This window comes from Polyodon spathula, chromosome 6 (genome assembly GCF_017654505.1).
Source record: "Polyodon spathula isolate WHYD16114869_AA chromosome 6, ASM1765450v1, whole genome shotgun sequence".
Taxonomy (NCBI): Eukaryota; Metazoa; Chordata; class Actinopteri; order Acipenseriformes; family Polyodontidae; genus Polyodon; species Polyodon spathula.
In genome coordinates this window covers 52,054,691-52,067,182 of record NC_054539.1, presented here as the reverse complement: position 1 = coordinate 52,067,182, position 12,492 = coordinate 52,054,691, and the positions used below count along the sequence as shown (strand labels likewise).

The 12,492-nt window shown below is 36.3% G+C and overlaps 1 protein-coding gene across 2 annotated transcripts in view; it reads left to right on the top strand.

Annotated features, from left to right (window-relative positions):
- LOC121317310 (discoidin, CUB and LCCL domain-containing protein 1-like) overlaps positions 1 to 9,237 on the top strand; it is a 29,947-nt gene extending 20,710 nt beyond the window's left edge. For both annotated transcript variants that reach the window (XM_041253112.1, XM_041253113.1), the window contains 9 exons: positions 1,815 to 1,855; positions 2,566 to 2,766; positions 4,131 to 4,255; positions 4,359 to 4,506; positions 5,484 to 5,588; positions 5,707 to 5,791; positions 6,828 to 6,877; positions 7,933 to 8,052; positions 8,427 to 9,237. In XM_041253112.1, coding sequence (XP_041109046.1) covers positions 1,815 to 1,855; positions 2,566 to 2,766; positions 4,131 to 4,255; positions 4,359 to 4,506; positions 5,484 to 5,588; positions 5,707 to 5,791; positions 6,828 to 6,877; positions 7,933 to 8,052; positions 8,427 to 8,953 — 1,402 coding nt within the window. In that variant the 3' untranslated portion in view covers positions 8,954 to 9,237. The remainder of the gene's footprint in view (positions 1 to 1,814; positions 1,856 to 2,565; positions 2,767 to 4,130; positions 4,256 to 4,358; positions 4,507 to 5,483; positions 5,589 to 5,706; positions 5,792 to 6,827; positions 6,878 to 7,932; positions 8,053 to 8,426) is intronic.
- The last annotated feature ends 3,255 nt before the right edge of the window (positions 9,238 to 12,492 follow it).

The window sequence follows — 12,492 nt, the reverse complement described above, 5'->3', positions numbered from 1 at the left end:
TTATTTTTAATGTTTTCCATGAGTGGCACCAGTTACACATACTGCCTCCTTAACCCTAACCCTAACCCCCCCCCCCCAATTATGTCAGTATTTTGGGATTGTTGGAATGGAACAGAATGTGTCATGTTCTATTAAATTAACACTTTGGGATTAAAATGCTGTTTTTTATTTTATTTATTTATTTATTAATTACAAATAGCTTGTTTGTTGAGAGTGGATCCTCCACAGACATATAAAACCTTCTGCTCTGTGATTTTATTTTAGGTGGAGCTCATGAAGGATATTATCAGTTTATTAACTTGCTTAAACTAGCCTGTTAAAAGCTACTGTAAATTTAAAACCGACCACACAATTGCTGCATTCACATTCCGAGAATTTTTAATGAACGTTTGGAACCTTTCGGAAAAGTGAGCTCTGTCTGTGGCTCGGTGCTAATTATTAATATCTTGAAAGGAATTGTGTTTTTAATTTAAACAGTACAACAAACTGTCAATATCTGTAATAGCACCCTGGCAACATAGACTAAATAACCTAAGTTGGGGAGGTTCTTGGGTTCAACTGTGTACATTTCCTGATACAATACAGATATTACTGTGTTTATTCATTTCTTGTTTCTGTGTCTGCATGTTTTACTTGCAAATAAGCAGATTTTTTTTTTTTTTTTTTTTTTTTTTTTATTTTTTTTTTTTTTGATTTAGATATTGCCAGATTAAAGGTGGTTTATTTCTACCTACTTCATTATCAATCAATAGTCTATGTGACCTACATCATTATTTGAAAATAATCTTTTAAAAAAGCAACCTAAATAAAGGGGACAGTGATCATGTTGCTAATGCAGAATCGATTTTCACTTGTTTTAGGTTAGAGGAGCTGGAGGGGAGAGTCGAATGGAAGTAATACAAGCATTTGCAGAAAGTTCAGTCACATTTAAAACAGATGGAGGTGGACAAGTTGAAACCCCCAGCAGGAACACATAAAGCCATGCATTAACCAGCTGAGACACCTGCCAACTCAATTTCACTTCAGAACTAAACTTTTTAATTTGTTGCTTGCACTACTGCTCATCAAAGATCTGCTTTAGGCATTTCAAGCTTAAAGAGTGGGATGCTTGACAGTATCACAGGCATGGTAGAGCCTGCAAGTCAGATAATGCAGTGCATTTGATCTTCAGACTAAATTACAGAAATACGCAAAAACCCACATGAAGGGCATTTGTGCATAATTTTCTGCAAAAAAAATCTTGGTTTCTGATCACGTAGCATGTACTTCTGTAAGCAAAGATTGAACTCCCAACTGCATTAGCAGCTGCTGTGTCTTGTAAAGGCAAAACTACTGGTACAAAGCACTACTGTGTGTTCAGACAAGTCTGTTGCATGTCTGAAAAATAAAAGCTTCCCAAATAAAGGTTGCATAGTATGCACTTCAGTTTTAAAGTGACCAAGGAGACCAACCTGGTTTAAATCCCAGTTCAGCTGTTCACTTTGTGGCAAAACATCAGTTATGACTATTATGTCTTATGATACAATTACACAACTTTAAATAATAGCTGTGCAGAATATGATTTCTGTTCCTTCAATGTCGGGTTTTCAGTATATCTTTAAGATAAGTAAACGGAGGCTAAATGTGTATGTACCCAGGGCAGTGCAAACAAAGGTGAGGCAGCATTTTGCTGATAATTATTTAAGGAAACAATGGGGGAGGGTTTATTGTGCTAGACTGGGTGTCCCGGTCTGTCGGAGCCCGCACCTAATCACTTCAATTACACTCAGTGAATACCCTCAAATAACTTATGATATATTTATTTTGTTTTCCAGAGGGTCTTTGTCTGACAAGCGGATTGTGTTTAGCACCAATGGTAAGGATACTTACCATTATTATTTTTTGAATACTATAATTGTTTTGTATATCACTTACATTTTGATGCAAATTATTTTAATTTTAGTACTGGTAGGTACCAGGTGGTACATATTACAAAGTCCTTATGTTTGTATTTTTTGTATTGTATACATTTTAAGACATTTTATCTCAGTTTTTCTTCTGGCTGTTCTGTATCACTGTAAACCTGCAGATGTCAGTTACATAGATCTGGCTTCTGATTAGGATATAACAGTGAAACAGCCACCCCTCAAATTAATTAATTACCAGATTACTTTAATATTTATGTCCCTAGAAACCTGGTATTTGACAGGTCTAAACTAATTGGACAATACTGAGGTATGTTAAATCCAAAGGGATCAAAACCATGTTCTGAAAATCCATTTTGTTTTCTAAGAAATCTAATTTGAGGCCCTCCAGTTTATCAAACTAGCACTGCACACAATTTTCATTCCATTGAGTTAATGTAGTGCTGATCAGCGAAACCAGAAGATTGAACATATGTTGTTGGCTTAAGATAGGATTGCAATTCAATCAGAGGAAAAGCAAAGTCTCTGCTTGAAGGAATGATTGTTCAAATGGCTTTCCCCACTGCAGGTGAGAAAAATAATGTATGTACTGACTGGTGTATGTCTGTGGGAATAGTCACATAAATACTAGATGCTGTATAAATATTATGTTTGTACTTAGATTGTAGTAAGCCACTGATCTTGGATTCGGGAGCCATCACAGCCACATCTGCCTGGCAGCAAACCAATGAAAATGGACAGGTCACTGAGTGGTCTGCAGAGAATGGCCGTCTTGATGTTCAAGGATCTGCGTGGGCAGCTGATCATAACAACACCCACCAGTGGATGCTTATAGACCTTGGGGAGAAAAAGAATATAACAGGTCAGTGTAGAGTTAGTAACTAGATTACTCAACCAGTCTTAGTTCATATTATTTTATTTGCTAAAAGCAAAGGCAGCCGGGTCTGACACTTTCAAATCAACCTTGCTAAATATATACTATCTGTATACTTTGGGTTCCTACAAGGATGATCAATACAAAATCCTTTTTGTTGAAGGAATACACTTGCTTTTGTTTGTTTAGGTTTTTTAATTAAATGGGAGAAGTAGGATGACACAGTTACAGGTACAGTCCCATTTCTTTTAGATTTTTAACTTGTGATGTAAAGAAAACACAAACTGTAATGCTTTCCCAAAGCTTATAGTATAAATCCTGTACAAACCTTAGACACACCAATCCAATAATTACAAACTCCAGTCTGACTTTATTTTTCCATCTTCTTAGAATTTGGTGGTTATTATGTAATATAAAAGAATGGCTTACATTGTCTGTCTCTTTCACAGCGGGCAAATCCATGCATAAATTGTGTTTAATTATAGTAGCATAATGATGCTGACATTATCACAAGCCCAGCGTGTAAAGTCATCCTCTTAAGTTAATTTTGTCCTCATCTGTTGTACATTTAAGCCCTGTGCTATAGAATAATGCAGGCACTGTTTGGACAGAGTGCATTTGCATCACTGACTGCACTGGGAACATCACTTTGTTTGGAATTTAGACAACAAGAAGAGAAGCACTGCTGACATGAAACAGGGCAGTTGATCAACAGCAGTGAGCATGAAGCAACTTAAGAAGAATATGTTCTTTTAGTTCTAAAGGTCACTCTTATCCATCTATTGATGGGTAATTCTGTTACCAATGTTGTTCTTTGTCCTAATCTTGGCAACTGTGCAAAAATATACCTTTTTCGACTCCAATAGATCAGAACAGGTGTTGTAATTGCAGCCTTTGTTCATAGTTTTATAGTCATTATCAATAATTAACTTGTTTTGCATTTGACATGGATTTTTGAATTGGCTTAACATACATATACACACATGCATACATGTCTGGTTTCAACTTAAACCTCTTTGTAACAATGTTTTAATAGCAAAGCTAGAGGTTTTGAACAGTGACAGGTCAGCTGTCAAAAGGACCACAGGTGGTCTCAATGTATTTCCTGCTAAAGTGTCCAAATCACAGGCACAACTGCCAGTGTAAGGGACTGAGAATGGGGAAAGAACTACAGTTGAACTAATCAGTCTGAAGGCAACACTTATTTATATTTTAATATGTACAAATACATAGTTTCAATCAATATGAAATATAGTGTGATGTATATAGTTCTATGGTATTTGCAGTTTTGCTTCTCATTTAGTTTTTTGCTTGATGAATTCCCTTGTAATAAAATAGCCATGTCTTCTCAGGCATCATCACTTCTGGATCTACACTACCAAGTTTTAACTTCTATGTGCAGAGTTACACAATCAAGCACAGCAAAGATGGGCAGAAATGGAGGATGTACAGGCAAGCTGGAGGTACAGAAGAAAAGGTGAGAAGTGTGTATTGTGATGTATTATCCTAAATTCTGATTGATTTTGTATGGGATTCATTTGCATGTAATCAATGATACTTTTTTTTTTTTTTTAAAACAGATATTTGAGGGAAACCTTGATTACTGGCACCAAACACGGAACAACTTCCTCCCATCAATTGTTGCTCGCCACATATGCATCATTCCACAAACCTGGCATCAGAGGATAGCCATGAAGGTGGCGCTAATTGGATGTCCGCAACAAAAAGGTAAGCAAAGTGCCTTTTGTATAGATGGCAAACAGCATTTCTGTAGCATCCAATTAAAAAAAAAAAAATAAATTCTGTACAGTATAATATACATCTTAATCCCTTGGCAAACCTAAACACAACAATGCCTCAACAAAATATTGACCTGTTGTAAGCACAGTGTGTTTAAAACCATTCCCATAGAAAGACATTCACTTGTTTGTACCTGCATGTTGGATTTAGAGGCTTTCTACTGTCAGGTTTGCTCTGTGTTGCTTTTAGTAGGCATCTTTTCTTTTCAGAATGTCTGAAATGTCTTGCTTGTGATTTTTTTTAATTATTCACTAAGCTGTTTGTATTGGTTTTGTTAAGCTTTCAGCTTTAAGGAAGCACAATTTTGTTTCTGTCAAGAGGTAGCTCGTTGTATGAAAGTTTAGACATTTTATTTGCTGTTAATGATGTCTGTGGGACATGTGAGCACATATATGCAACGGTCAGACCCAAAAATGATCCTGAATTGTACAAATTGCCGGTATGTAGAGGTGCTGGATTAGACAGGTTTTACTGTAACAATATTTAATGTTTAATTCTGTTCAGGAACAGGATTTTAAAAAAGGGCTGGTTAAGGTTTCTATGTCAGCACCTATCAATTATTATGACTGTCAGTAATTTTGTACAACTCATTGAGAGTCTGTTTGTTCACAGGCTTGGGAACTGTCTGTAAGACAGTTCCCATCCCTCCCTAATTGAAAAAAATATCAAGTAAAACATGTTTTGACTGCTTTGATATTGCCCATACTTGTATGACCACAAACATGTAGTGACTTTACATTAAAACAGGAAGTTTAAATGTGTCAGTTTTATTGTGTGAATACCCTTATAAAAGTTTACCTGTGTATAGTAATGGGCGCTGCTCTATTGAAGGGATTCATTCTGTCAGAATCTAAAACATTAAGCTAAATCCATCAATTCGATCTGTTTCTTCTTATTTTTTTCAGCAAATGCTTCAGAGGTACCTATACCTCAAAACACAAGCCCAGATACAAATCCACATGCAGAAGATGATGACATAACAGAGACTTTTCTATCCCAGACTGACCTAGGTAAGGATGTAGCGAATTGTTTGTAATGGTCTATTTTTGATTCAGTAGTTGCTTTGTTTACTAAATGTTTACTCCTGTCTTAAAGCACTAAAAATGTTTTTTTCTTTTGCTCATCAAGTGAAACTAGCCATATTTGTGGTCCTAGCCATCCTCTCGTTAGTCCTTCTGTTTGTGGGCGTTTGTGTTTACAAGACTTTCCGGAAGTAAGTGGAAGATTTTAACACGTACAATAGCTATAATAGCAAACCTGTATTCAAATGATACAATTCTTTTCTAAAATCCTTAGTTGGGTAATTTAATAATATTTTTTTTGGTCGAACAGTAGTTATTAAGATGCAATGTTAACTAATATGAAGGTGTAGAGATCCTGAGGTTGCAAACTTAAGGCTTAGTTAGAATTTGGGGGTTATATAAAGGCACCAATATTGGCACCAAAAGGTGTATGTATAAAAAAAAAAAAAAAGTATTGTGTACCTCCTAAAACTAATAAGCATCCTTTTATAATGTAGGTTAAAAAATATTTGGAGAAAACAATAGCCTTTGACTGACTGATTGTTGCAAAGTGATAATATCATATGTCTAAAAAAATTATATTGTTGACCTTAAAGCTGAAGGTAAGCATTTTCTCAGGTAGTCATAGTACAGATTTCATGTTTATCAGTGCGTTGCCAGTTAACAGCTAAGACAGATGAACTGAACATTCAGCAGGGTTTGTTATCAGTGACAGACTCCTTCTCCCATCTGTACATTCAATCCCATCTGAGAGGCGCTCATATCTTTATCAGCCATGGTCAGCCATTAGGAAACCCAATTACCTGTATGAGCCAAGTTAGGCAAACATCTAAAATATCACATCCAACAAATTGCTTGAAAAATCAACAGGCACAGCTTGCCTCACATGTCATTGTTTTCTGCAGATCGCTTGTACTTGTCAACATTGTCTTAGATGTTATTTCTTTCCCGTAATATCCACCTATATTGTTTGGGAGGACTACAGATGGAGTTGTAGGTTAACTTTGGGAAATGCCGCAGCTGTTTTTGTCATCCGTTTTTGTCCCCCCCCCCCCCCCCCCCCCACGGAAGAGAAGTGATTAATGAATAAACAGCACTGCAGAAAGCAAAGGGTTGTTTTTAAACCAAAGACAATGGGGTCTGACCTCCAATGAGAGACCCAGTGGGACTGGAGATAGAAGAGTACTGTCACCCAGGCTCAAAGGCACATTTGTCATTTTCTTGTAGGAAGAGGACAAAGGAAAATGCATATGGGTTATCTGATGCTCCTAAAGCAGGTTAGTAAGGACTTCGGTAATAAACCTCGGATGAAAGCTTTCAACAATAAAAGGCTGGCAGGAATCCTGTCTGTTATTTTTCAGTGAAGTCGCTCATAGAGAATGACAACATTTCACTGTTTTGTCACAATAAATTAGTTATTATTATTATTTTTTTTAATAACTGTTAGTTGATTCAGAATGAACTATCTGTCTTGAGCATGCAATGCAAAATGTAGAATACAAAGTCATTTAGATCATGCTTATTTGACTTTTGGAATCAATTAGCTGGGCAGTTTATGAAGCATTTCCTGCTGTTCTGTGTCACCAGGACTAATCATTACCACTCGCTGACACATAGAACGAGGGTAAACCAAAGTAAAATCTGATCAAGCTATATTTTCTTTGAACTTAAAAAAAAAAAAAAAAATACATCAAACCCATTCATCAATGTTGGTCATTAATAATAAATACATGTATTTGCCATAGCTGTTATTCATGTATGGTAAAATTCAATATATTGGGTAGATGCATATAAATCTTGTAAATCTTAAATCAGCCTCTTTGGTCAGTTACTCATATATTCTTTTCAGGATAAACAGATATTCTAAATGCACCACAGAGAATAAAAAGGGCCAGTGTATTACAGAGTTGAAATTTGAGTTTTGACATTTGTATCAAATTTAAATATTTACATCTTTGAACATAAAACTGCCTTAAAAGCAATACATGATACATTGGGATGGTAATTTGTTTCCTGATCTCGATCTCTGTGGATTGGTGGTTATCTTGTTCAGTGACAGGAGGGAAAGTGAAGTGTAAGCACAACACAAGATAGCCATAGTATTCATGTCTGTGCATGCTGCAGAACCAGACAGGCATTTACAAGCACAGGGTTGGTTGTGTTAAACTTGCACCACCCAGGCAAACAGAAAAGTTGTGTGATGAAGGAATGGAAATGAAGAAAATAATGCAATGGAGACAAAAGAATATTACATTCAATTTAACTGTAATTATTCTCTTTAGTAATTGTATTTTTAAGATATTTTTCCCTTTGTAATTTTTAATTTTTCCAGGCTGTTGGAAACAGATCAAACAGCCTTTTGCCAAGCACCAGTCCACAGAGTTTACCATCAGCTACAGTCCTGAAAAAGAAATGCTGAATAAACTGGATGTGGTCAAAAGTAACATGGCAGGTAAAGTATGGATATTCAGACCTAACTTTAAAAGAGTTTTCTTGCATTTACATGCAGACTGACCTATTGCGCATGCTGGGTTGTTCCTGTATTGCTTCGATTAGTTATTTCCTTACCCCTCATTAGATTACTGGTTTGCATTCTGCAGTTGTGCATGGTTGTGTTTTTTTTTTTTTTTTTAATTACCTATACTTGTTATTACAGGGTGGTGAATTTGAGAATAGTAAATAACCATAATGGATCCCAGTGCTGTGGATCACAAAGGAGAGCTTGCACAAACCCCCATCACTTGCAACCCCCCAGCAACCTAGTAATCAAGTACCACCGTTATCTGTCACATTTTACATTTTTGATTATTTTTATTTTTTTTAAAGATTACCAGCAGCCCCTAATGATTGGAACAGGGACAGTGACGAGAAAAGGATCCACGTTCAGGCCAATAGACACTGACACTAAAGAGGAAATCGGCAGACAGGACCCTGCGACCCACTACGACTATCTGCAGACAGCCAATCAGTATGCACTGCCTTTGACCAATCAGGAACCAGAATATGCCACCCCTATAATAGAGCGCCACAACTTCAGGAAAGATGCCTACACACCAGACATGGGTTACAATGTGCCAGCAGTTGGTTTATCCAAGAAGCCTTCTTTCAATGCAAGTGATTGCAATGGGTACAACAAACAGGAAAGCCTCACTGGAGATTACCAAACACCACAAGTTATAACCGAAAGCACGCTGAATGAAGAGGCAGGGTATGATAGACCTAAACTGAGCATTGCTTTGGCCACAGCAACCGCTGGTACGGACTATCAGAAGCCACAGGTCACTTTGCCAGTGACTGAAGGCTACTCGGCTCCTAGAGACTGTTTAAAACCAGCAAGTCCCCGGCAACAGTAAAAGAAATAACAATAAAAAAATGGCGCCTGTGCGGACACTGTTACAGCGCACAGATGCTGACTATTTATGGCAATAATTGAACACTTTCCAGTGAACTACAGAAACTTTGTTGAGATAAATTATTACTGTAATTATTTCTTATCTATTTTATTATGATGGAAGTACATTTGGTCTTTGTACATAATGTCTGACCTGCTATTCTGCTTTGACAGGCATATTCCAGATACTGATATTGGAAGCAGTAGATTAAAGCTCCATTTTGTTTTTGTTTTTGTTTTTTTTTTGGGGGGGGGGGGGGGGGGGGGTGTTGGTGTGTTGTTGAAAATAAAAATTTAACATTGTATCTATTTAGACCTGGGAATTCGCCAAAACAATGACGTGAAATTGATTGAAACAGCCACACAGATTCCAACGTTTAATACTAATAATAATAATAATAATAATAATTCTTTAATACATGACATATTTATTAAGAGTTGTTTACCTCTGTAAATGTTAAACTAGGTCTTTAAAAAGATTTATGTTATTCACAGAAGAGATTGTACTTAAACTGTTAATGGAGATGTTGACTAGACAGGTGTCGTCTTGCAAGAAATTAACTGCTGCATGGTTCTCTTTAAAATAAGGAATGAAGAACTAATTAGTTGTGTAGCTGTGCTTGTCCATCAGTAACTGCTTCTTGTGAAACAAGTTGCCATAGGAAGATATAAAACAGTTGACGCCTGTTCATACTGTAGTATTATAAGGGTTATGAGTTTCCATTCCTCTATTGAAGTGATTCCCGACCTGAGGTCTGTGAGTAAACTCTAGGTGGTCCACAAACAACTCCCAAACTTCAGTTCCGCAGTTCTTGCAACACCCCATTTCTACACAATCACACGCTGTGCTACTATTATAAAGCAACACAACAAACAGCTTTAACCACATGATATATAATTATGTATGTAGTCTGCATTTCTCTGCTTTATCGGTTTTCTTTTATTACGGATGTGCTTATAAATTAATATTACAGCTCCCTTTGATGCAACACCAAACATCGCCTTCAAAGCTGCCATTAAGTAAAACAGCTTTCTAATGAAAAACAAATACAGTGCTAACTAACTGTTACACATGATGAAGGCATATTTGTTTTGTCAAAATTACAGACTTCTGCAGTGAATATTCCTAACTCAGATGGAATGACTTAATTAAAAAAAAAAAAAAAAAAAAAAAAAAACATTAAAACCCCAGTTTTAGTACTTTTCATTTTCAGCAATATAGAATATATGCTGCAGTGTTTCCAAGGATATAGAACCTATTATTTCCAGATGTTTTTGGAGAGGTTAGCTGCATATAGTAACAGAAGTTCATGTGAAACAAAAAGAGGCTATATATTTGTAGCTTGACTTGGGAACTGAACCGTAGTGTGAATGATCGGTTTCGGCTCCATGTCGTTATATGGGTTTATTCAGCCAGGTTTAATATCTCAAAAGACTATATATGAAAAGCAAATTATATTAACACTGCTTCTGGAATTAATGTGTAGTCTTTTCTTGAAGCGGTCATATTTAACCAACATGCTATAAATCCTATTGACTGTGTGCTACTAATCCTGTTTAATTTACACATCACAGCCCACCAGTAGAGGTGTAACATCCTGCATACTCCAAGCATTAGTTCATTTTTCAATTTGCTTCCCACCCATCTCATCTTTGTATTCTGGTGTTTTTATATGTACATCCAGTGAAGAAATGGATAGATTAATTTGCTACACGAGGTAACGGTTATTTACATTTACTGGGTCTGAGGACGACCCAAGCCCCAGTGCATTATTTGTCCAAGAGGTTTTGTCAAACAAAACTCTTAAACTTGCAACATTGAGATGCCATTTATCTACAAGACATTCAGAATGGGGAAAAAACAATTAAACTGAAGAAACAGGAACTTTGCCATCAGCAACTTCCAATGGGCAAAATGACAACATTCTTTGCTGACCTGGTAGCGAAGATTCAAGCCCAGGAATCTCATTAAGTTAGGTACGTTATATAAATACTTTATTTTCTACATGTACATATACACATAAAAATTAGTTTTTAAAATGCTGTTGTGAAGAAATGCGTGGCAAGTAGTCCGTGTGAAATCCAAACACCAATGGTGGTCCCTACATTGAAAAAGGTTGGCAACCACTACTCTATTGTCATTTTTTTTTTTTCTCTGAATTTTAAATATTTCTGTTAATACACATGGAAGTGACCAAAAGATATCTGACAATGTCAGGTATCAGGCTTACCAGGATCTGTTTATCTGCACAAAATAACACAACCTACTGGATTGGAGTAAGGATTGTTATTACATCTGTACCCTTCATTCAGAGCTCCCAGGTCATTTCAAGAACCTTTTGATTTTTTTTGAATACTTCAGTCATCAGATCTCATATATTGGCTAACAGTAACATAACCTACATTTGAACTTGAAATCTTCTGGTGGTGGGGATTGGGCTTGCTAAAAGATGACGCATAGTGAAAGCCCTGTATTCTAGTCCTTTGTTGAACTGATGTTCCATAAATCAAAAGGCATGTAGATTTGTCAACAGTTAATGAATAAGCTGCCTTAGCTGTGGTGTTCAGGTCAGCTGCAGACAGATGAAGGGAGGAAGGTAGTGACTTTTTCTCCCTTGTGAGTCATCAGTTGCACAGATTTATCAAGTGGATCATTTTCCTTTTAGAAACCTCTGAAGAAAATTCTAGTCCCTCCCCATTACAAATAACAACTGTTGATGTGTGTAGAACATCAAATAGCCATCAGAAGCAGTCATCATGGAAGCTACAATCATGGGTTAATTAGTGGACATTATGTAACTGGTGACAGCGGCAGCCCGTGCTGACTGGGAAAGGGGTTTATTAATAAGCATGCCAAGTAGTACCGTTTTAACCAAATAAAGTTTACATTTTAACAAAGAAAAGTTATAAACCCAACAATTAAAAACATTGTTCATTCTAAAACTTAAACACCTATATTTTTAAAACTTAAAAGAGTCCTATACTTGAACTGAAGTCTATGTTAATGTGCATATGTTGTTTAGCAGTGTTGCTTTTGTGCTGATGTGACAATTAAATTACTACTATAATTTCTATGAAATAGTTTTGGGTATTTTTATTTATTTATTTATTTGGGGGGTGGGGGTTATATTGTCTGCGTAAGCAAAGCTGATGCAGCCTAATTCTGACAGCATTGGAAGTTAAATGTATAGTTTTTTGTTTAATGTCTAAATACTGTACACAGGCAGTAAAGAAGTCATTGTAGAGACCATGTTGGTTATTTTTATTGAGCATTCTAAGAAGTATCAAGGATGTTCATAATGATTTTAACCAGTAGTCTTTGGAGGCTGTATGGCCTAGTGGTAAAAGAAAGAGGACTGGGAACCAAGACATGGGTTCAGACATTCCAGCTCAGCTACTTCATTTCTAGGAGTCCCACAGCTGTAAAGCTGGGAGCAGAATGCCACATGTTCTCTATTTGATGTAAAGTTTTGAATGGTATGCAGCGACAGGGGAGGAATT